The 22,198-nt window shown below is 47.1% G+C and overlaps 1 protein-coding gene across 2 annotated transcripts in view; it reads right to left on the minus strand.

The window, feature by feature from the left end:
• The window catches only part of ARL6 (ADP ribosylation factor like GTPase 6), a 178,568-nt gene that overhangs the window by 87,246 nt on the left and 69,124 nt on the right, over nucleotides 1-22,198 (minus strand). The window contains exons 1-2 of one of the 2 annotated variants that reach the window (XM_044284496.1): nucleotides 12,136-12,243; nucleotides 6,375-6,513 (exon numbers count right to left, since the gene is read on the minus strand). In XM_044284496.1, the coding sequence (XP_044140431.1) occupies nucleotides 6,375-6,497 (123 nt within the window). In that variant the 5' untranslated portion in view covers nucleotides 6,498-6,513; nucleotides 12,136-12,243. Of the gene's footprint in view, nucleotides 1-6,374; nucleotides 6,514-12,135; nucleotides 12,244-22,198 lie in introns of those variants that run through there. The other variant, XM_044284495.1, reaches the window with a different exon arrangement.

Consider the following 22,198-nt stretch of genomic DNA (forward strand, 5'->3'; position numbering starts at 1 on the left):
GTCCTGGATGCAATCGCTTAGATCGGAAGCTGCCAAAGTGATACATGATGGGGTTAATGTGAGGCACAGGTCCAACCGTTACTAGTGATAACCCCCATGTGCCTCATAATAACCCTATCAAGTATCGATATCCTTGCATAATGGGTAACATGGAGTTAATGCATGAGCTACAAACATGAGCAGTCACTTGCTATTGGCACAGTCAATCCACGTGCCTCATATTAATAAGTGGCTTGTATTCTGTAACTCACATCAACCCCATGTTGCCCATTATGCGAGATGGTACTTTGGGCGTCACTTACTATTAATGTGAGGCACATGGGGTCCAGTCCAAAAGCATGTAGCCAGCCTGACATTAAAAATAAATGACCCCCATCATGTTTAAAATATGGCAGTGGCAAGATTGGGGTTAATGAGTCACATTAACCCCAATCTTGCTGGCTGTCTGATACATGTTTTTTGCCTGCCTTTATTTTGAGGCAGGTTAATCACTCTTGCACTGTGTGAGTGTGGGGTACCTTTTATGCTGGCTGCTCACTGACTCTGGGGTTGACGCTGAGGACAGGACACTCAGGAGGAGGCTGCTGCTGCTGCTGCCGCTCGCCGAGCTCACTAGCTCAGACGGCGCAGCAGTTTCTTACCTCCCCCATCCCTCCTCCTCCTTCAATTAGCCGTACATTCATTGGTGGCAGTGGTGCGGGCAGCTTTAGAGCCCGCTCTTTTCACTGCTTTCAGTGGCGGCCGTGTCATATGAGGGAGGGACTCCCTACCTCCCTCCTTACCTCCCTCCTCCGTGTAGAAGGCCGAGCGCGGCGCACGCCATGTTCTCTTGAGATACTAGGCTACGCAGCCTAGTATCGCAAAAACACAAATCCCGACTGGAACGCGGTCCCCTGCGAGCCGCAAATAAAGTTGCAAGGAGCCGCGGGTTGGCCACCCCTGTGTTATTGCATGCTATCTATTACATCCCTCCCCCATACTTAGTGTCTGCATTGTGAGGGATGAGACTCCATCTTTGTGTCTACAGCGGCTATTTTACATTGTATGACCGTTTTTTAAAGTTAGAGATCAGTGACTTTTGCGTGTGTATGTATGTCAGTATTGGCAGAAAAGGCAAGGAGTAACTTAGCTCCCACCTTTGCTATTCCCAAGAAATGGAAACAGCGTGATATCTACTGCCTCTATTCTGATAAATGTATGTCTCGTCTTTGTATAGAAAGTCTGCAGTTAACTGACATTTACACCTTCTGCTTAATAAGCATTTCTATATGTCCAGATGTTTCATGACTTTCATGTAGTGCGTGGGTGTATAACCGGAACTGGCCCCAATGTGGTATAAGTATTTGCTTTCCATAAGTAATAAACTGAGACTTGCTTAGATACAACCTTGATGTTTGTATCATTCAATTCTCCCGAGTACTCGCTACCTATTTGCCATACTAATTTGGAACTCAGCATAAATCAGAGTAGGGGTCTTTGCCCTGACAGCATGGCATAAATAGCTGACGGCTTGCTGGGTTTTGTAGTGCATTTAAGGCTACAGATTGTTTCTTTTAACATTAGCTTATTGCATGATGCAAACACAAAGCATCACCTACCTCATGCAGTAACAGTGACAACCCTATGACACAACCAGGACCCTCTCAGCACACAGGGTTGAGCCTGGAGTAACAGACAAGCGAGTGTACAGCAAGCCACGCTAAACTGAAAACGCTACAATTCGGCAGCACTAAGCCTCGCCCCAAATTCATTTATGGCCAATCAGCATGTTTCTTACCAGTAACCAATCAACGGGCCTGTTAGAGCAGCTCTCACATGAGTTGTACATGAGAGAACCGCTGGGATAGGCTGGGAACAGCTGCCTAAAGGAATTGTCAATGTACACATAGTGGCAGCGCCCGCGGTGATCCGGAGCGCTGTATCTGTTCCTGCTGCCTCCACCTGGATTATTGGTTTGGGTGGCAGAGACTGAACAAACAAGCTGAGATGATACATCATTCCAGAAGAAAGTCTAATGTGTAGAGATACGCATGAAACTTTTTTTAGAGAGTAAAATTGCCTGTAAAGGCGTCTGACGCTTGTAGGCGTTATTGCGACCTCTGCTGGCACTTTACATTTTACACCCACTCCCAACTAGGGTTGGGCGATATCAAAAATTTTCAGACGATAACGATATTAAGAAATTTATCGTGATAACGATATATATCGCGATAAATACCCGTTTAAAAGAAAAAAAACACAAGGAGACGTTATACTGTATGGGGGCAGCCACAAGGAGGCGTTATACTGTATGGGGGCAGCCACATGGAGGCGTTATACTGTATGGGGGCAGCCACATGGAGGCGTTATACTGTATGGGGGCAGCCACAAGGAGGCGTTATACTGTATGGGGGCAGCCACAAGGAGGCGTTATACTGTATGGGGGCAGCCACAAGGAGGCGTTATACTGTATGGGGGCAGCCAGCAGGAGGCGTTATACTGTATGGGGGCAGCCAGCAGGAGGCGTTATACTGTATGGGGGCAGCCAGCAGGAGACGTTATACTGTATGGGGGCAGCCACAAGGAGACGTTATACTGTATGGGGGCAGCCACAAGGAGACGTTATACTGTATGGGGGCAGCCACAAGGAGACGTTATACTGTATGGGGGCAGCCACAAGGAGACGTTATACTGTATGGGGGCAGCCACAAGGAGACGTTATACTGTATGGGGGCAGCCACAAGGAGACGTTATACTGTATGGGGGCAGCCACAAGGAGACGTTATACTGTATGGGGGCAGCCACAAGGAGACGTTATACTGTATGGGGGCAGCCACAAGGAGACGTTATACTGTATGGGGGCAGCCACAAGGAGACATTATACTTTATGGGGATAATGGGGGCCACAAGGAGACATTGGCTTGGGGCAGCGGCCAGGCAGCCACAACTTGGAGACATTAATTGTCACACTGTATGGCAGTGTTCGCCAGGGCAGCAGCCACAAGGAGACATTACAGTATGGGGGCAGCAGCGCAGCCACAAGGAGACATTACAGTATGAGGGCAGCAGCGCAGCCACAAGGAGACATTACAGTATGAGGGCAGCAGCGCAGCCACAAGGAGACATTACAGTATGGGGGCAGCAGCGCAGCCACAAGGAGACATTACAGTATGGGGGCAGCAGCGCAGCCACAAGGAGACATTACAGTATGGGGGCAGCAGCGCAGCCACAAGGAGACATTACAGTATGGGGGCAGCAGCGCAGCCACAAGGAGACATTACAGTATGGGGGCAGCAGCGCAGCCACAAGGAGACATTACAGTATGGGGGCAGCAGCGCAGCTACAAACGGAGACATTACAGTATGGGGGCAGCAGCGCAGCCACAAACGGAGACATTACAGTATGGGGGCAGCAGCCACAAACGGAGACATTACAGTATGGGGGCAGCAGCCACAAACGGAGACATTACAGTATGGGGGCAGCAGCCACAAAAGGAGACATTACAGTATGGGGGCAGCAGCCACAAAAGGAGACATTACAGTATGGGGGCAGCAGCCACAAAAGGAGACATTACAGTATGGGGGCAGCAGCCACAAAAGGAGACATTACAGTATGGGGGCAGCAGCCACAAAAGGAGACATTACAGTATGGGGGCAGCAACCACAAAAGGAGACATTACAGTATGGGGGCAGCAGCCACAAAAGGAGACATTACAGTATGGGGGCAGCAGCCACAAAAGGAAACATTACAGTATGGGGGCAGCAGCCACAAAAGGAAACATTATAGTATGGGGGCAGCAGCCACAAAAGGAGACATTATAGTATGGGGGCAGCAGCCACAAAAGGAGACATTATAGTATGGGGGCAGCAGCCAAAAAAGGAGACATTATAGTATGGGGGCAGCAGCCACAAAAGGAGACATTACAGTGGGGGCAGCAGCCACAAAAGGAAACATTACAGTATGGGGGCAGCAGCCACAAAAGGAAACATTACAGTATGGGGGCAGCAGCCACAAAAGGAGACATTACAGTATGGGGGCAGCAGCCACAAAAGGAAACATTACAGTATGGGGGCAGCAGCCACAAAAGGAGACATTATAGTATGGGGGCAGCAGCCACAAAAGGAGACATTATAGTATGGGGGCAGCAGCCAAAAAAGGAGACATTATAGTATGGGGGCAGCAGCCACAAAAGGAGACATTATAGTATGGGGGCAGCAGCCACAAAAGGAGACATTACAGTGGGGGCAGCAGCCACAAAAGGAGACATTACAGTGGGGGCAGCAGCCACAAAAGGAGACATTACAGTGGGGGCAGCAGCCACAAGGTGCTGCCCCCCCCATGTCTTATGGCCACCTGTGTGACCTGCCTGCCACCACCATACAGTAATTCCTTCTTGTTGGTCATGGGGGAGGGAGGGGCTCGTGATGGCTCATTCCCTGCCTGCCTGCTGGCTGCTATTTCAATGTGCAGTACGGAGCATCCAGCTAGTTGCATTGCATGCATGAAGGACTGACGACTGAGTAGGCCAAGGTCGGACAGAAGACATAATTGGGGCAGAGACATTACACCTTTAATAGCTGCCCGTGCGGCAGCTGTGATAAAGTTCATCTTCTGACTGACTTTCCCGCTGCTCAGCCTGGGCGTCATCCGATTCTGCCGTTAGACGTCGGTGGGCGGAGACTGCACCATGGGAGCAAGCGAGGAGGAGCCTGGTCGGCCGCTGCGGGAGGCAATTGGTATTTTAATGATGCAGGGGCGAGCGACCGCAGACGCAGTTTTTGAAGTGATGACGTCACAAAATACTGCGGTAATTAGGAAACAGCGATATCGCCTTTTCTTAATATCGCGGTATATCGTGATACCAGTATATCGCCCAACCCTACTCCCAACTTAACCTTAATCATAGTGCTGCTCACTGCAACACACGACTAACACGTTTATTGGAAATTTGGCATCTACCTTCCACCAGCCATATTGCTACTATTGCTACGGCGCCTATCTGCAGCACTAGCTTCAAACATTACTAGCCTTCCACAGCTGGACATTGACGACATATCGATAGGATATCTCATAAACACTTAATAGAAGCAGAGCCTGCTCCTATCTCAAGAACGGGGCCCCACCATAAATGAAGAGAACACAGTACGTGCGGAGGCCATCCCTCCATTCCAGCGCTCGGCAATTTTTGGAAGTCCCATAGCGGTGAATGAAACGTACACTACGTGGGAACAGCTTGGGACCCGTTCTTGAGGTACAAGTGAGTCCAAAAGGTGGGATCTGCACCGATTAGACATTTATAGCATATCCTATTGATATGCCATAAGGGTCAACCTAAAATGTTTAAAGAGATTTTCCAATTTAGAAACTCTATTATGATATACCCTATAAAGGCCACAGAGAGTTCAGAGGGGAGGTCTCTGTTCAGGGTCCTGATTTCTTTGTTATAATGATTACAATGAGCTCTGGAGGACCTATCCTGCATTACACAGAAAACTCACGGTGTATAAAAACCACTGTGTAACGCTTAATTTCCCCAGTGGAGGCAGCACTGAGGATCGCGGCATTGCGGCTAAAAGCCACAGCTGTGCTGAGAAGGGACATTCCGTTTTCGCCGCAGCCGTGGCTTTAAGCCGCCATGCCGCAATCCTCAAGGACCCTTTTCACAAAGACAGACTGATTTACAGCAGACTGTACTCTGAAGCTCAGGCAACAGACTGTAATAAGCAAAGCATACCCTGCTGACTGGCTGCAAGGAAACTGCAGGGAATTCATTTTGCCTGTAGCTGCCCTGGCATCTCTCCTGTTTGATTCAGATTTAAAGGGGTTCTCTGGGCTCTCCTATATTAATGACCTATACTCAGGATAGGTCATCAATATCAGATTGGCGGGGGTCTGACACCTGGCACCTCCGCCAATCATCTGTATGAGGAGATGGCGTGCGCAGCGTGGACGTGCCGTCTCCCCTCCTGCTCACCACTGCTTTGCCATGGTCATAGCAGCAGCAGGAAGAGAGACAGAAGACGGCACATGCACACTGTGATTGGCGGGGTGCCGGGTGTCGGACCTCCGACGATCTGATTTTGATGACCTATCCTGAAGATAGGTCATCAATATAGGAGAGCCCGGAGAACCCCTTTAAAGAATATATTTCTTAGAGAACACCATATAATATTGCTGCCTAATATATTACCAGGCACTCCCCCATCCCGAAAACAAGAGAACATGGCAATACAGAGCAATAAATCCCACAAAGTCACATTTCATCAATGGTCTAGCGTGGAGCATAATGATTATTTGCTGATAATAGGTAAACATATTGAATTTAAATGTGGTTTCCAGACAGGAGCTATTGACTACGACCCCCATCAGTTCAGCATACAGAGTCCAGGACTTACATTGGCGGGTTTCAGCTTATTGATGATGGTGGTCTTGCCACTGTTGTCCAATCCCAGACACAAGACGTGCACTTCCTTCTTCTTCAGGCCCAGCCAGCCCGCCAGCCGGTCAAACAGCCCCATTCTCCTCACGCTGAACCTGACACAAAGAATGACATGAAATCAGACTGTGCACAAGGAGGGCAGCCATGACAGCTGCCGACGGCGTAAGCCTCTTATAATAAAGCTCCTAATGAGGGTTGACAGGGGTGTGTGCCGGGGGCATCCTACCACACATCATATTAACCTTATAACCTCTTCATGCCCATGAAAAGAGCTTTAAACTCCCGCATCCAACCATAAAATCTCCTTCAGCCACCCTCATCTGTCAGGTGGTGGAGAACTGCTCCTGGGAAAGCTGGGTGAAGACTACCACCGCTATTGGGGGTGTCATCCAGCTTTCCGGGGCTCTGGAATGACAAATCTGATCAGGTAGTGATATGGGGGCAGGGAATAGCACCACAGATCTGCAGCGTCTACATGGATGAGGCATTGATTTCAGGGGTGGATTTTAGTGTCTGCAGCCAGTGATCAGCATGGCAGAGTCTCCAGAAAGTCCCTATGACACTGGCTGACCTGTTACATGTGCACTTGGCAGCTGAAGGCATCCGTGTTGGTCCCGTGTTCATATGTGTCCGCATTGCTGAGAAGAATGATGTTTTATATACAAATGAGCCTCTAGGAGCAACGGGGACGTTGTCATTACAGGCACTAAAGGCTGAGCTCTGTGCTGCGCCCGCCCGATCAGCGGCAGGGGCCCGGCAGTCACTGATAGCCGGACCCCTGCTGTATGCGCCGGCATCAGTGAAAACACCGATGCCGACACATTAACCCTTGCACTGCTGCGGTCAGCGCTGACTGCTGCACATGCAGTATCCTGCTGGGTCCAGGGTGGCCATCGGGTCCCCGAGCTGCTGTGACGGGGACCCGATGGCAGCCCGATGCCTTCCTTAGGCATCGTGGCTGCCTTCCATAAGAGCCTGTGAGATCAAGCCCCCTGGATCTCACAGGCAGGAAGGCTGAAAGTGTGATACAGTGTGTAATACACTTACAGCCAATGCATCCCAATACAGAAGTATTGTCTGCATTGTAAAGGGGATCCGAACCCCAAAAGTTTAAGTCCCAGAGTGAAAAAACAAACAAAAACATCCCTTTCCCAAAATAAAACACATACAATTTTAAAAAATTGAAACAGACATATTTGGTATCGCCACGTCCGTAAAAATACCACATGACCTAACCATTCAGGTGAACACAGTAAAAAAAAAAAAAAAAAAAAAAAAAATTCTTGTCACCTTACATCACGAAGTGCAACACCAAGCGAGCAAAAAGGTGAATGCCCTCTAAAATTGTACCAATCTAACCGTCACCGCATCACGCAAAAAATTATAACCTACATAGGACAATCGTCCAAACAATTAAAAAAACTAGGGCTCTCAGACTATGGAGACACTAAAACCTGATTTTTTTTGTTTCAAAAATGCTATTATTGTAAAAAACTTTAATAAATAAAAAAAAGTATACATATTAGGCATCACCGCTTCCGTAAGAACCTGCTCTATATATAAAAATATCTCATGACCTAACCCCTCAGGTGAACACCGTAAAAAATAAAAATAAAAAGTGTGTCAAAAATGCAATTTTTAGTCACCTTAAATCACAAAAACTGTAATACCAAGCGATCAAAAAGTCATATGCACCCTAAAATAGTACCAACAAAACTGCCACCTTATCTCGTAGTTTCCAAAATAGGGTCACCTTTTTGTAGTTTCTACTCTAGGGGTGCATCAGGGGGGCTTCAAATGTGACATGGCAACTTAAAATTATCCCAGTTAAATTCTGGCTGACCTGCGCATTCCTTTCCTTCTGTGCCCTGCCGTTTGCCCATACAGCAATTTACAACCACATATGGGGTGTTTCTGTAAACTACAGAATCAGGGCCATAAATATTGAGTTTTGTTTGGCTGTTAACCCTTGCTGTGTAACTGGAAAAAAAATTATTAAAATGGAAAATCTGCCAAAAAGGTGAAATTCTGAAATTTTATCTCCATTTCCCATTTATTCTTGTGGAACACCTAAAGGATTAACAAAGTTTGTAAAATCTGTTTTGAATACCTTGAGGGGTATAGTTTCTAAATTGGGGCCATTTATGGGGGTTTCTATTATGCAAGCCTCACAAAATGACTTCAGACCGCAACTGGTCCTGAAAAAGTGGGTTTTGGACATTTTCTGAAAAATTTCAAGACTTGCTTTTAAACTTCTAAGTCTTCTAACGTCCCCCAAAAAAAGAAAATGTAATTTAGAAAATGATCCAAACATTAGGTATACATATGGGGAATGTAAAGTAATAATTATTTTGGGAGGTTTCACTATCTGTTTTAAAAGCAGAGAGATTGACATTTTGAAAATTGCGAATTTGTCCAAATTATTCATAAATTTGGTATTTTTTATAAATAAAAATGAAGTATTTTGACTCAAACTTATCACTGTCGTGAATAGTGATGAGCGGCAGGGGCAATATTCGAATTCGCGATATTTCGCGAATATTTGGGCGAATATTCGCCATATATTCGCGAATTCATGATCTCCAGGCATTATTTTCTTGATTGCGAAAATTCGCATAAAATTCGCATACAAATTTTCGCATAAAAATTCGCATGAACTGGTATTTTCACAAAAATCGAATATTCGCAATTACGAATATATTTTGCGAAATTCAAAATATTCGCGAATTCTCGAAGTGCCGATATTCGCGATTAAAATTCGCAATTCGAATATTTGTGATCAACACTAGTCGTGAAGTACAATATGTGACAAGAAAACCATCTCAGAATGGCCTGGATAAGTAAAAGCGTTTTAAAGGTTATCACCACATAAAGTGACACACGTCAGATATGCAAAATATGGCCTGGTCCTTAAGGTGAAAAATGGCAGGGTCCTGAAGGGGTCAATAAAGTGGTGGCATTTTGCGAGGTGCGGGTGCTCCCTCTCGGACGTTGATGGCTAACCTTCGGCACACCAGCTGTGGTAAAACTATAATTCCCAAGATGAACACTTGCTTGGCTGTTATTAGAACTCCATAGAAATCAATTGAGCATGCTGGGAGTCGTAGTGTCACCACAGCTGGAGTGCCGGAGGTTAGCCATCACTGGTCTAGGACCTCCACTGATCCGGAGAATGGAGGACAGCAGGGCTGTCGTATCACCTTCGAAGTTTATTCCCTGCACAGCGACACCAGGGCCACCCAACACATCTTAGAGGGCTTGACTGTAGCTCCTTGCATCGCCTGGTGACCCGGGAGCATCACTGTGCAGGGAAAAGTAGGAGTGTACCACCGCTGCGTCCCCTTCATTCTCAGGATCGTTGGGGGTTCCAGAAGACGGACCTCCACTGACCCTAAGACTGGGTTAAGACCTGAGCGTTTTACAGCGCGTTCCTACGCGCTGTAAAACGCTCAACAGGCAAGAACCAATGATTCCCTATGGGAACGGTTCTCACCTGAGCGTTTTACAGCGCGTACGATCGCGCTGTAAAACGCCCGACGCCTCAAGAAGTACAGGAGCTTCTTTGGGGCGTCTTGTCGCGCGTTCCCGTACATAGACTTCAGCGGGAACGCACGACAATGGGCGTTCGCTTGTTCCGGAGCCGCGATTGTAAACGCGCATACAATCGCGCATAAAGAGCGCTCCATCCCGAACGCTCAGGTCTGAACCCAGCCTAAAGGGATGGCATATCCTAGCGGTAAACCATCACTGTACAGGCGGGAATGCCCCTTTACTGACACAGCGAGGGAAAGGTATCATCGTTCTACATTCGTCTTCTGACGTGGGAAAGTTGCAGATTTGGCACAAATCTTGTTTTGCTGCAAAATATGTGATTTTTTTTTGCTGTTTTTCTGCTCCAGGGATCAGGAACCGCCGGTACTCCAGCTGTGGTAAAACCAACTCCCGGCATGCACTTTCTTGGCTGTTTTCGGGACTCCCATAGAAGGGAATGGACCATGCTGGGAGTTGTAGTTTCACAACAGCTGGAGTGCCGGAGGTTGCTGACCCCTGTTGTACACCCCAGCTGTTTTTACATAAAGTAGGTGTTAGGGGGCGATACATGGACGAGACCTGGCTGACGTGGGGGGCCCTGACGGCTGGCTGACGGGGGGGGGGCCTGACGGCTGGCTGACGGGGGGGGGGCCTGACGGCTGGCTGACGGGGGGGGGGCCTGACGGCTGGCTGACGGGGGGGGGGCCTGACGGCTGGCTGACGGGGGGGGGGGCCTGACGGCTGGCTGACGGGGGGGGGGCCTGACGGCTGGCTGACGGGGGGGGGCCTGACGGCTGGCTGACGGGGGGGCCTGACGGCTGGCTGACGGGGGGGCCTGACGGCTGGCTGACGGGGGGGGGCCTGACGGCTGGCTGACGGGGGGGGGCCTGACGGCTGGCTGACGGGGGGGGGCCTGACTGCTGGCTGACGGGGGGGGGCCTGACGGCTGGCTGACGGGGGGGGGCCTGACGGCTGGCTGACGGGGGGGCCTGATGGCTGGCTGACGGGGGGGGGGGCCTGACGGCTGGCTGACGGGGGGGGCCTGACGGCTGGCTGACGGGGGGGCCTGACGGCTGGCTGACGGGGGGGGGCCTGACGGCTGGCTGACGGGGGGGGGCCTGACGGCTGGCTGACGGGGGGGGGCCTGACTGCTGGCTGACGGGGGGGGGGCCTGACGGCTGGCTGACGGGGGGGGGCCTGACGGCTGGCTGACGGGGGGGGGCCTGATGGCTGGCTGACGGGGGGGGGGGGCCTGACGGCTGGCTGACGGGGGGGGGGGGCCTGACGGCTGGCTGACGGGGGGGGGCCTGACGGCTGGCTGACGGGGGGGCCTGACGGCTGGCTGACGGGGGGGCCTGACGGCTGGCTGACGGGGGGGCCTGACGGCTGGCTGACGGGGGGGCTGGCGGCTGGCTGACGTGGGGGGCCGACGGCTGGCTGACGTGGGGGGCTGATGGCTGGCTGACGTGGGGGATGATAAATGGCTGAAGGTTGGGGGTCTGATCTGAGGTCTGATTAACATTGGGGGTCTGATTGCTGGTCTGACCTGAGGTGTGATGGAAAATATGTTTTTCTTATTGTTCTCCTCTAAAACCTAGGTGCGTCTTATACGGTACAGTGCAGCAGAGACCATAGTCGGTTTATATAGTCGTTATATATTTTAATGTGCACCTGGTGAATCAGTCAGCACCGACCAGCACCCCCTAAGCCCCGCCACAGAACCCCCCACTTGTCTTGCATGAATCTGGTCCTTGGTGCAAAAAAGGTTGTGGCCCACTGCCCTACACTGCTAGGTAATACATGTATCCCTGGCAGCCGGACATCGCCATGCTGGAGCGGCCACAGTGAAGTCTCTGCCTGTTTAAGTACAGTCTGCTGTGTTCTTTTTGGAGGGGGAACTCTACCTCACTTGGTGAAGCGGGGCCCCCACTAACTTCAATGTAGGAAGCGGTGGACTTCCCCTTTAAAACGACCTGCCCCTACTACACTGACTTGCCTCAGGGCTGTGGCTGTCACATCTATCAGAACATTCCATTATTTAAACGTGGGTGGGGGGGAGAGATCTGCAGCAGAAATCGCATCCGGTACTGAAGTATCAGTATACAGGCCGCCAATAACGCGTGCATACTGGAAGTAAATGTCGCTTTCCGGCACAGCCGTCCCTCCTGCTGTCACCCGTCACGTACCTTACAGTAGTACAGTTCCACACCTGAGGAACCAACGGACACCGCTGTATACACCGGAAGCGGCGGACTCTATGGTAACCCGGCAAACACTTTCCTGCGTCCCCAAACCACGCCCCCTCTGACGACGTCCAATCGCTGTTCTCGTAAGAATCTTCCAATGGCGGCGCCGCTCTCATGTAAACCCCGGCGGGGCTGCGTGAGCTGCTGCTGCTGCTGCTGCAGTCAAGATACACGGCCCAGTGACTGCTGGGACTTGTAGTTCTTCTGTTAATAATGGTTCTCTCAGAATTGGAGATAGACCTCCTATGTACAGGAGTTCCAACATTGTGTTGGGTTCTTCCTTAGTGAAGTTACACGTGCACACTGGTGGCTGTAGCTGTAATGTGAAAAAATTAGGGACAGGCTCTGCAAATTCTGGTCTGTGGGTAACACAATGCGCCCTCACTGTAAACGTACCCAATGAGAGTTGTGTATGATGGGGGTTGTTGTTACACTACTAATAATCATGCAGCTGGGGGATCCGGGTGATGGAAAGTAAGCGCTTCCCTAATTTGCAGGAACTGTCCCGCTCCCTGGTTTTCAGAGACAGTCCTGAAAAATTCAGGCTGTTCCAGCCGAAAATAGGTGGGGTCACCCATAACTCCTCCTTTGGTTGTTCTAAGGGGCGGGGATTTCAATGTCCTGATTTTTACCCAAACGTTAGTATTTAGTTAGTAGCTGCTGTCAGACCTGCGGTGTGAATACTGGTAGAGAAGTCTCTGGATCCAGCACTACCGGATGCAACCGGCCGCATTCCTGCAACAGTGCTGAGGGTCGGCCGGACACAAACCCATGCATGTTTTTTGCAGGACCAGATTTACTTTCTAATGGTACTGTTTGCTAGTGTGTACAATGTAGTGGTACGCTGGAAAAAAAATTCCAAATGGGGTGAAATTGGAAAAAGAATGCAATTTCACCACAGTTTTATGGTTTTCATTTATATGGCGCTCCATATGCGGTAAAACTGACCCGATTCCCGCATTTTCAAGGTCAGCACAATTACAGCGACACCAAATTATATATATTATTATATATACACTGACGAACAAACGGGTAAGGCTACTTTCACACTGGCATTTTGGCTTTCCGTTTGAGATCTGTTCAGGGCTCTCACAAGCGGTCCAAAATGGATCAGTTCAGCCCCAATGCATTCTGAATGGATAAGGATCTGCTCAGAATGCAACAGTTTACCTCCGTTCCGTCTCCATTCCGCTCTGGAGGCGGACACCAAAGCACTGCCTGCAGCGTTTTGGTGTCCGCCTGACGAAGCGGAGCCAAACTGATGTAAGTCAATGGGGACGGATCCGTTTTCTCTGGCACAATAGAAAACGGATCCGTCCTCCATTGACTTTCAAGGGTGTTCATGACGGATCCATCTTGGCTATGTTACAGATAATACAAGCGGATCTGTTCATGACGGATGCATGCGGTTATATTATTGTAACAAATCCGTTTTTGCAGATCCATGAAGGATCCGCCCAAAAGACGAGTGTGAAAGTAGCCTAACAATGTTTTGAACTTTTGACTTTCAGGCTCCATATCTCATCATCCACTACAGCTTCGAACGTGAGCCGACCATCACTTTATAGACAATCATCTTGGCTATCTGATACATAAATTGGACTTGTAACTATTTAGCATATAATTTGTTATGTAAATTCTTGTCATGTAACTGCATTGTTACTGTTTTGCTCTTAAAATTCTAAATTTTAATTTTTATTATTTTGGAAATCCACCTTTGGCTTTCAACACTGCCTGAATCCTTCTGGGCATGCTCTCGATTAGTTTCAAGCATGTCTCGACCAAAATCAGTTTCCAGGTCTCTTCTACACATTCCCAATGTTGGTGCATACTGGTCAACACACTTGGGTATTGTAAAGGATCTCCTGGCACCCCGACCGGGTACCTCCGTTAATGGATGCTCCCAGTGCCTCCCGAGGACTCCAAGCACTCCGCTCTACACCAAAACCACCACAGGAGCCAGGAACAGCTCTTACAAGAGCTAGAAGTAATAGCCAGGGGAGTATACACGTATAGCAATCCCCACACACATGAGACGAGGCTCTATGTTGAATGTAAAACAGCAACTCTTTATTTGAACACACAGCATTGATTTATACACATTTTCCAACAAGGTTACCACCCACAGGGTTCTGTAAAAACAGCCAATAACCACGTACAATACACTCAGACACTCCCACACAAAATCCTCCCCTCTGCCTGTGATACAATTACCTCACACTGGGTTGATGTAATCATCACAGGCAAGAGAATACACAATGTCTTCTGTCCTGGAGACAACTGAGACGTAATTCAATTATCTCTCAGGACAAAGGGACATCGCCAATACACACAGAGAGACAATGGAACAGACCTCACTTCTCAACGTATACAATCAAGGGTGGGCCTTTACAATACACATAGACATTTAACATCCCAAAATGGCACGAATTAGACCAGGGGTTCAAGTTAGTACAAGTCCTTTGTGAACAAAGGAAGCATGGCTGATGAGAAGGCCCATAATCCTGGGGCAAGAGGCTAGCAAACAGGCCCCTCCAAAACCCTGTGGCGAGGTTAGTTTTGCCACAGGTATGAATGCAGCTTTTTCTTCAACTCTACCCACAAGTGTTCGATTGGGTTGAGGTCTGGGGACTGTGGCGGCCAATCCAGCACCTCTACTTCATTGTCATTCAACCATTTCTTCTCCAATCTCGACATATGCTTCAGGTCGTTGTCCTGCTGGAACACTATTTCGTCCTTTTCATACCCATAGTACTCAAGTGTAAGAAGTAACTTGTCTTAAAGGATACTCATATATAGAGATGGCCAGTTTGCAGTGTTCGCCCGCAATTCATTTCAGACCGGCTCGCGCACAGGTAAGGACTTACCTGTGCCTTGCCGGACTTGTCAGTTAAGAAGGCAGATTGCATGTGTTAGCGGGCGAACACTGCGAACTGGCCATCACTGCTCATATATAGCTCAGCATTGAGACCACCATCAATCCTGGTCAAGTATCCAACGCCTTTGGCTGTGAAACAACCGCATACCATCAGGCTTCCTCCACCGAACTTGACAGTTTCTTCAATTTCTCAATCCGTTAGCCCCCTTTTCCACCTACCAGACCCCAGTCTAATGACTTTCGTCTAATCGCTTCCACTGTCTACTGTTCCTACTTTTTTGAAAACTCAAGCTGACGCTTCTTATGACAATATTGAAGTCGAGGCTTCTTCACCTTTTTTCGGGCCATCATTTCCAGACTGGTGTAATGTGCATCACATGGTGCTTGCATGGACATCTATGATCTCACTATTACAAAGAATACAAGTCACCTCCACTGCCGTGTTTGTCACACCAGAACTGATAGACCTTGTGATGACCCGACTTATTGACTCCAATACTTTGCCTTGACGTCCACTTCTTGGCTTTGGAATGGGTGGACGGACTTCATTCCGTATTCTCCCATCTGTCATGGCACTCACATAATGCAGTTTTCTTGGCCGAGATGCTGCTATCGATGAGCTTGGATGATGCTGTTTCTCTTTTCTTGGGAAATCTTCTTCATGGCAGCTCCTGGATTCAAACCAGTGACCTTTCACTTAGGAATCAATCTAAAGATTGTTCCACCTCCAGAAGCAAAACAGTGACAATGCAGTTACATGACAAGAATCTGCATAACTAATTGTATGTTAAATAACTGCAAGTCCAATTTATGTATGACATAGCCAAGATGATTGTCTATAAAATGATGGGAGTCTCACATTCGAAGCTGTAGTGGAAGGCAAAGTTCAAAACATTGTTACCCTTTTGCTCGTCAGTGTAGTTTTCCAAGTGTTTTAATAGTTAAAAAAATAAAATATTTTTTGTGTCCTATTCTGACCTCCTTAACTTTTTATATGTATGTCTACGGAGCTGTGTGAATTATTTTTTTAAGAACTTTTTCTTCTATTTTTTTTCCGAGGTGAAGTGGCAAAAAAAATGTTGAATTGCTCATTTAGTTTTTTTTTCTGTTTACGGTGTTCACCATATGGGATTAATAAGTTTATATTTTAACAGATTGTGCATTTTGGGACGCGGTAATGCAAATTTTATTTTTATTAAGGAGAGTGGTTCATTTAAATTTAAATTTATTTTTTTATATATAATATATATATTAAAAGATATTTATTATGTTCCTATAGGAACATAGCTGTGGCAGGACTTGGATTCTTAGACGAGCCAGACGCAGCCACAGCAACTTGAACGGCTCCCTCGATCTCAACGATGGGGAGCCGTTTAGGCCCCTAGAGCGCAGCTCTTCTGGGGTTCCACGGCTCAGATGACGAGGTCACAATTGATCACGGCATTTGAGGGAGGTTAAATGTCCATAATCGGCATTATCGCTGATCATGAACATTGCCTCCAGTTGTCTGCTGTGTAAAACATCAGGCACCCAGCAGCAAAGGCGGCCACTTGGCTTCATAAAATTATCAACATTAATTATAATGACTCAACCAATTAAAGTCATGTATAGCACACTGTGAATGTTGCAGAAATAACACCCAAAAACAATGGCACAATTGCATTTTTTTTAAATCACACACAAAAATATACAATTCCATTATTTTTATCTCAAAATGCTACCATTAAAAACTCATCCCACATATATGAGGACCTCATATGTCTACGTTGAGTTATGATCCTTAGAATGTGACAATGATAAAAAAATATTTGTGAATTCTAAAAGGGAATCTGTCACCAGGGCCATGGTAAAACCTGCAGCTTGCACCTGTTGAGGTAGTGTAATTGTAATGTAATTAGGATATAGCAGTTAACAGGAACAGTGAAGGTCAAGAGATGGTCTGGTAGACTAAGAAATAATTCAGATATAGCTCCTCATAGGATTGTTAGAAAGGCAACTCAGAACTCCCGCTTGACTGGAAAAGATTTACCCTAAGTTCACACCTGAGCGTTTTACAGCGCGTTCCTACGCGCTGTAAAACGCTCAACAAGGAGAAACCAATGCTTCCCTATGGGAATGGTTCTCACCTGGGCGTTTTACAGCGCGTACGATCGCGCTGTAAAACGCCCGACGCTCAAACAAGTTCTTGAGCTTTTTTTGGGGCGTTTGTCGCGCGTTCCCGTACATAGATATTCGGGAACGCACGACAATGTGTGCACGCCTGTCTCTGTATGCGCGATTGTAAACGCCCGTACAATCGCGCATACAGAGCGCTCGTTTCGGAACGCTCAGGTCTGAACCCAGGGTTAGCAGACTCTAGAGTTGTGGTACATTGTTCTACTCTTCAGCGACACCTGCACAAATATGGCCTTTCCTGCGTCCTCATCACAAAATTCAGCGGCGGTGTCCGGAGCAGGAGAGGTAAGTGTTTTTTTTATTTTGTGATCTGAAGCTAGGGTTGCTGAATTAGGCTGCTGAATTATGGCTGGGGGCTGATTACATGTTGCTCGGGGCTACTGAATTATGGCTGGGGGCTGATCACTTTTGACTGGGGGCTGATCTGAGGTCTGATTGGGGGTCATTCACATTGGGGTTTGAGCTGAGGTCTAATTAACATTGTGGATCTGATTGGAGCTGTGAGCTGAGGTCTGATTAATATTGGAGGTCTGATTGCTGATCTCAGGTCTAATGAAAAATATTTTTTTCTTATTGTCCTCTAAAACCTAGGTGTGTCTTATGCGCCAGTGCATCTTATAGGGCGAAAAATATGTTATGTCTATTTTTTATTAAAAATCACTTTATAAAGGGAAAGGAACACATTTTTTTTTCCGGCGACATTCACACTCGCGGATCCGTCATGGATCTGCAGAAACTGATCCGTTACAATAATATAACTGCATGAATCCGTCATCAACGGATCCGTTTGTATTATCTGTAACATAGCGAAGACAGATCCGTTATGAACTCCATTGAAAGTCAATGGGAGATGGATCAGTTTTCTATTGTGTCAGAGAAAACGGATCCGTCCCCATTGACCTACATTGTGTGCCAGGACGGCTCCGTTTGGCTCAATTTCGTCAAGCGGACAGCACAATGCTGCAGGCAGCGTTTTGGTGTCCGCCTCCAGAGCGGAATCGAGACTGATCGGAGGCAAACTGATGCATTCTGAGCGGATCCTTTTCCATTCAGAATGCATTAGGGCAAAACTGATCCGTTTTGAACCGCTTGTAAGAGCTCATGACGGATCTTACTTTTTTTCCCTTTTTATTTTTGTCCCAGTACAGGGAGTTCGAAATTTCAGAGTCTGAACCCTTTTTCAATGTAGTAAAATACATGCTGGGGGCTGGATCTCATAGGCTTTCGTACATGGCAGACCCCAAGGCCTGTGCCAGGCCTGGGGTCGCCATGGAAGCCATTGTCCCCCTGTTAACGCAGTGCAGGGGGTCGATGGAGAGGCAAAGGGAGCTCCCTTCCTCTGCGATCCTCCTATATGCTGCGGTCAGCATTGATCGTGGCATAAAAGGGGTTAATCGCTGTAAAAGCCAATGCTGGCATATACAGATGGGACCCGTGTGTCAGTCACAGCCAAGCCCCCTGCATTTATTGGGCGCACACAGCTCCTGTGTCCGCCCGATCATTATGACGTAATAGTATGTCTTATGTTGGGAGGGGGTTAAAATAGAACTCCTTGGCTACAATGAGCAAAGGTATGTTTGGAGACAAAAGGGGACAGAAATTCATGAATTAAAAACCTCTTCATCCATTATTCATGCTTTAGGGCTCTGTTGCAGCCAGTGGAACGGGGAACATTTCACAGGTAGAGGGAAGAATAGATTCAATGAAATTCCAGCAAATTCTGGAGGCAAAAATAACTGTAAAAAAGCTTGAAGTTGAAAAAAGGATGGTTTCTACAAATGATAATGGAATCCAACAAACTTGAGAAAGTCCAGCTCCAATTAGCAAAAAATTTGTATCTTTATTTCAGCGGCTTTGTTAAAATGTCCAACAGACAAGAAAAATTGTTACGCGTTTCAGACCATTTTTGTGGGGGTCCTTCTTCATGAGAATACCAAACGTAACTAACCATGCTATACATATACCATCCCCCCACATCCACACCAATGAGGCTCCTAAATAGGAACAGGTGAGGGGGGAGGCACAGACGGCATGGTTTAAAATCACATGTATTACTAGAAAAAGAAAATTATACATATATATATATATATATATATATACTTCATATGAACCTCATGAACTTACATATAGATAAAAAAATCTATATTATTAAGCAACACAATGCACTAGCAAAACACAGGAATAGATTCACATAAAATGTGCTTTTAATATTGCAGTATGAGATCACATCTTCTATTCAGACCTTGTGGATTACGAGTGGCTAACTGGAACATCCAGTAGGCCTCCCTATTTAATAATTTTCTCCTATAGTCGCCTCCTCTCACGGGGGCCATCACTCTTTCTATACCCTGTGCCCAAAATCCGGATGTGTCCCCATCATGATGAACCGCAAAATGTATACTAACGGCAGACACGTTGCGGCTCTCATGATGGGGCACATCCGAAATGTGTTTACGGACCCTGAATTTAAGCTGGTTAGAAGTGCAACCAACACCAACAGGTGACATTCTATGCAGGTGATCAAATAGATTACATGTTTGGTGTTGTAATTCAAATAAGATTTCATGTGTTTTAACAAAGGTGCTGAAATAAAGATACAACTTTTTTGCTAATTGGAGCTGGACTTTCTTAAGTTTGTTGGATTCCGTTATCGCCAGCACTATCCAGGGGCTGTGTCCATGCTCATTGCTAACATACCTGTTTCTACAAATGATAATGATCCTAAACACACCTCAAAATCCACAATAGACTACCTAAAAAGGCACAAACTGAAGGTTTTACCATGGCCCTCACAGTCCGTGATCTGAACTTCATTGAAAGGGTCCATTCACATGTCCGCAATTCTGTGATGCATTTTGCAACACTATGTGCTGTCCGGATCCGCATTTCCGGATCTGCACTTCCGGGTGAGCAATTCCATTCCCGAAAAAAATAGAACATGTCCTATTCTTGTCCTCAATTGCGGACAAGATTAGGCAATTTCTATTATAGTGCTGGCAACGTGTGGTCCGCAAAATGCAGAACGCACATTGCCGGTGTCCGTGTTTTGTGGAAAAACTGATCCGGCATTTATTTTTTTTCACATCGCAATGCCGGATCACTTTTGCCGGAACACTCGGGGCCGGCATTAATGCATTTCAATGGGAAAAAATGCCGGCAAGTGTTCCAGAATTTTGGCCGGAGATAAAACTGCAGCATTATGCTGTATTATCTCCGTCCTGAAAAGTCAAAAAGACTGAACTGAAGACATCCTGATGCATCCTGAACAGATTGATCTCCATTCAGAATGCATTAGGATAAAACTGATCAGTTCTTTTCCGGTATAGAGCCCCTAGGACGGAACTCAATGCCGGAAAAGAATAACGCTAGTGTGAAAGTACCCTGAGTTCTTGAGGTATGGTCCTTTTTTTAAATATGCAAGTTAGGCAATGAGGGCATCACCATTGCTACTGTTGCACCCAAGCTCCACATCTTTTGGTGGTCTTTCCCTACCTCATTGGTTTGCCACTGTCTGGCTCTGTCAAAGCATCCAGGGAGAGGCTGGCCACGGAAAGGAGTAAAGTTTGAGTGCAACAAGAGAAATGGTGACGCCCTCTTTGCACTAAGGGCCTAATTTGCATATTAAGAGAAAGTGTAACTCGTGAAAGCTTCCGGTCAACAAAAAAGAACAGCGTTTTATTCAGGTGAACCACAACTATGTGTCTATGCAAACAGTTTCATAGGGAGGTCGCTGGTGACAGATTCCCTTGAAAGGGGTTATCTGGTGCTTTTATATTGATGGCCTATTTTCAGGATAGGCCATAAATACCTGAATGGCGGGGGTCCAAAACCCCACACCCCTGCCGATCACATGTTCTGCAGTAGCTCTACAATTTGAATTAAATGGGAGCAGTGCTGCAGTAACTGGGTCCATCTGCTACAGATTGGACAGTGGTGTGTAGTTCTGAAGATACCACAGAACAGCTGATCAGATATTGATGGCCTATCCTGAGTATAGACCATTCATACAAAAGGAATGGACAACCACTTTAAGGGCTATAAAAGGGGCTGTCTTTGTGAGACAACCTTCTCAGGCAGAGAGTTCCATAGTCTCTCTGCTCTTACAGTAAAGAATCCCCTTCTTTCCTCCAGACGCAGAGGATGTCCCCTCGTCACAGTCCTGGGGATAAATAGATGATGGGAGAGATCTCTGTACTGACCCCTGATATACTGTATTTATACATAGTTATTAGATCTCCCCTGTGTTGTTTTTTTCCTAAAGTGAATAACCCTAATTTTGATCATCTTTCAGAGTACTGTAGTCCCCCCATTCCAGTTATTACTTTAGTTGCCCTCCTCTGGACCTTCTCCAGCTCTGCTATGTCTGCCTTGTTCACAGGAGCCCAGAACTGTACACAGTACTCCATGTGTGGTCTGATTAGTGATCTGTAAAGTGGCAGGACTATGTTCTCATCAGGGGTGCACCTAGCCTTTCTGCTGCTTGAGGCGAAAACTGAAATGCCCCCCCCCCCCCCCAATGCAACAGACATAATTGGAAAACTGTACATACAACACTACAGAACATACAGGGTAATACAGCGCCTCATGCCTCTTACATCCAGTGATGTCTCCTCTGATGTAGACGTTCTTTTTCTTTATCTTCTCCCTTCAGACCAGACCGCATGATAATTTTTTTCAACCATCTCTTGTCTCTGCAGAGTTTGACAATTACTTTTTCTTCCTCCTCCCACCTTCTGAACACCCCATGTTGCCACCTCTAATACTGTGCCCGCTGTGCTCCCCAATACTATACTGCAGAAAGTCTCCCTTAAAATGCTGGTACCACACAGATAGTGCCCCCTTCAATATTTAATGCCACACAGTGCCATTAAAATAACTGCGCCCAGCAAATAGTGTTCTTGAAACGTATAGTGCCATAAACATAGTGTCCTCCAAAAATAATTGTGCTAA

The sequence above is a fragment of the Bufo gargarizans genome, chromosome 3, assembly GCF_014858855.1.
Source record: "Bufo gargarizans isolate SCDJY-AF-19 chromosome 3, ASM1485885v1, whole genome shotgun sequence".
Classification (NCBI taxonomy): Eukaryota; Metazoa; Chordata; class Amphibia; order Anura; family Bufonidae; genus Bufo; species Bufo gargarizans.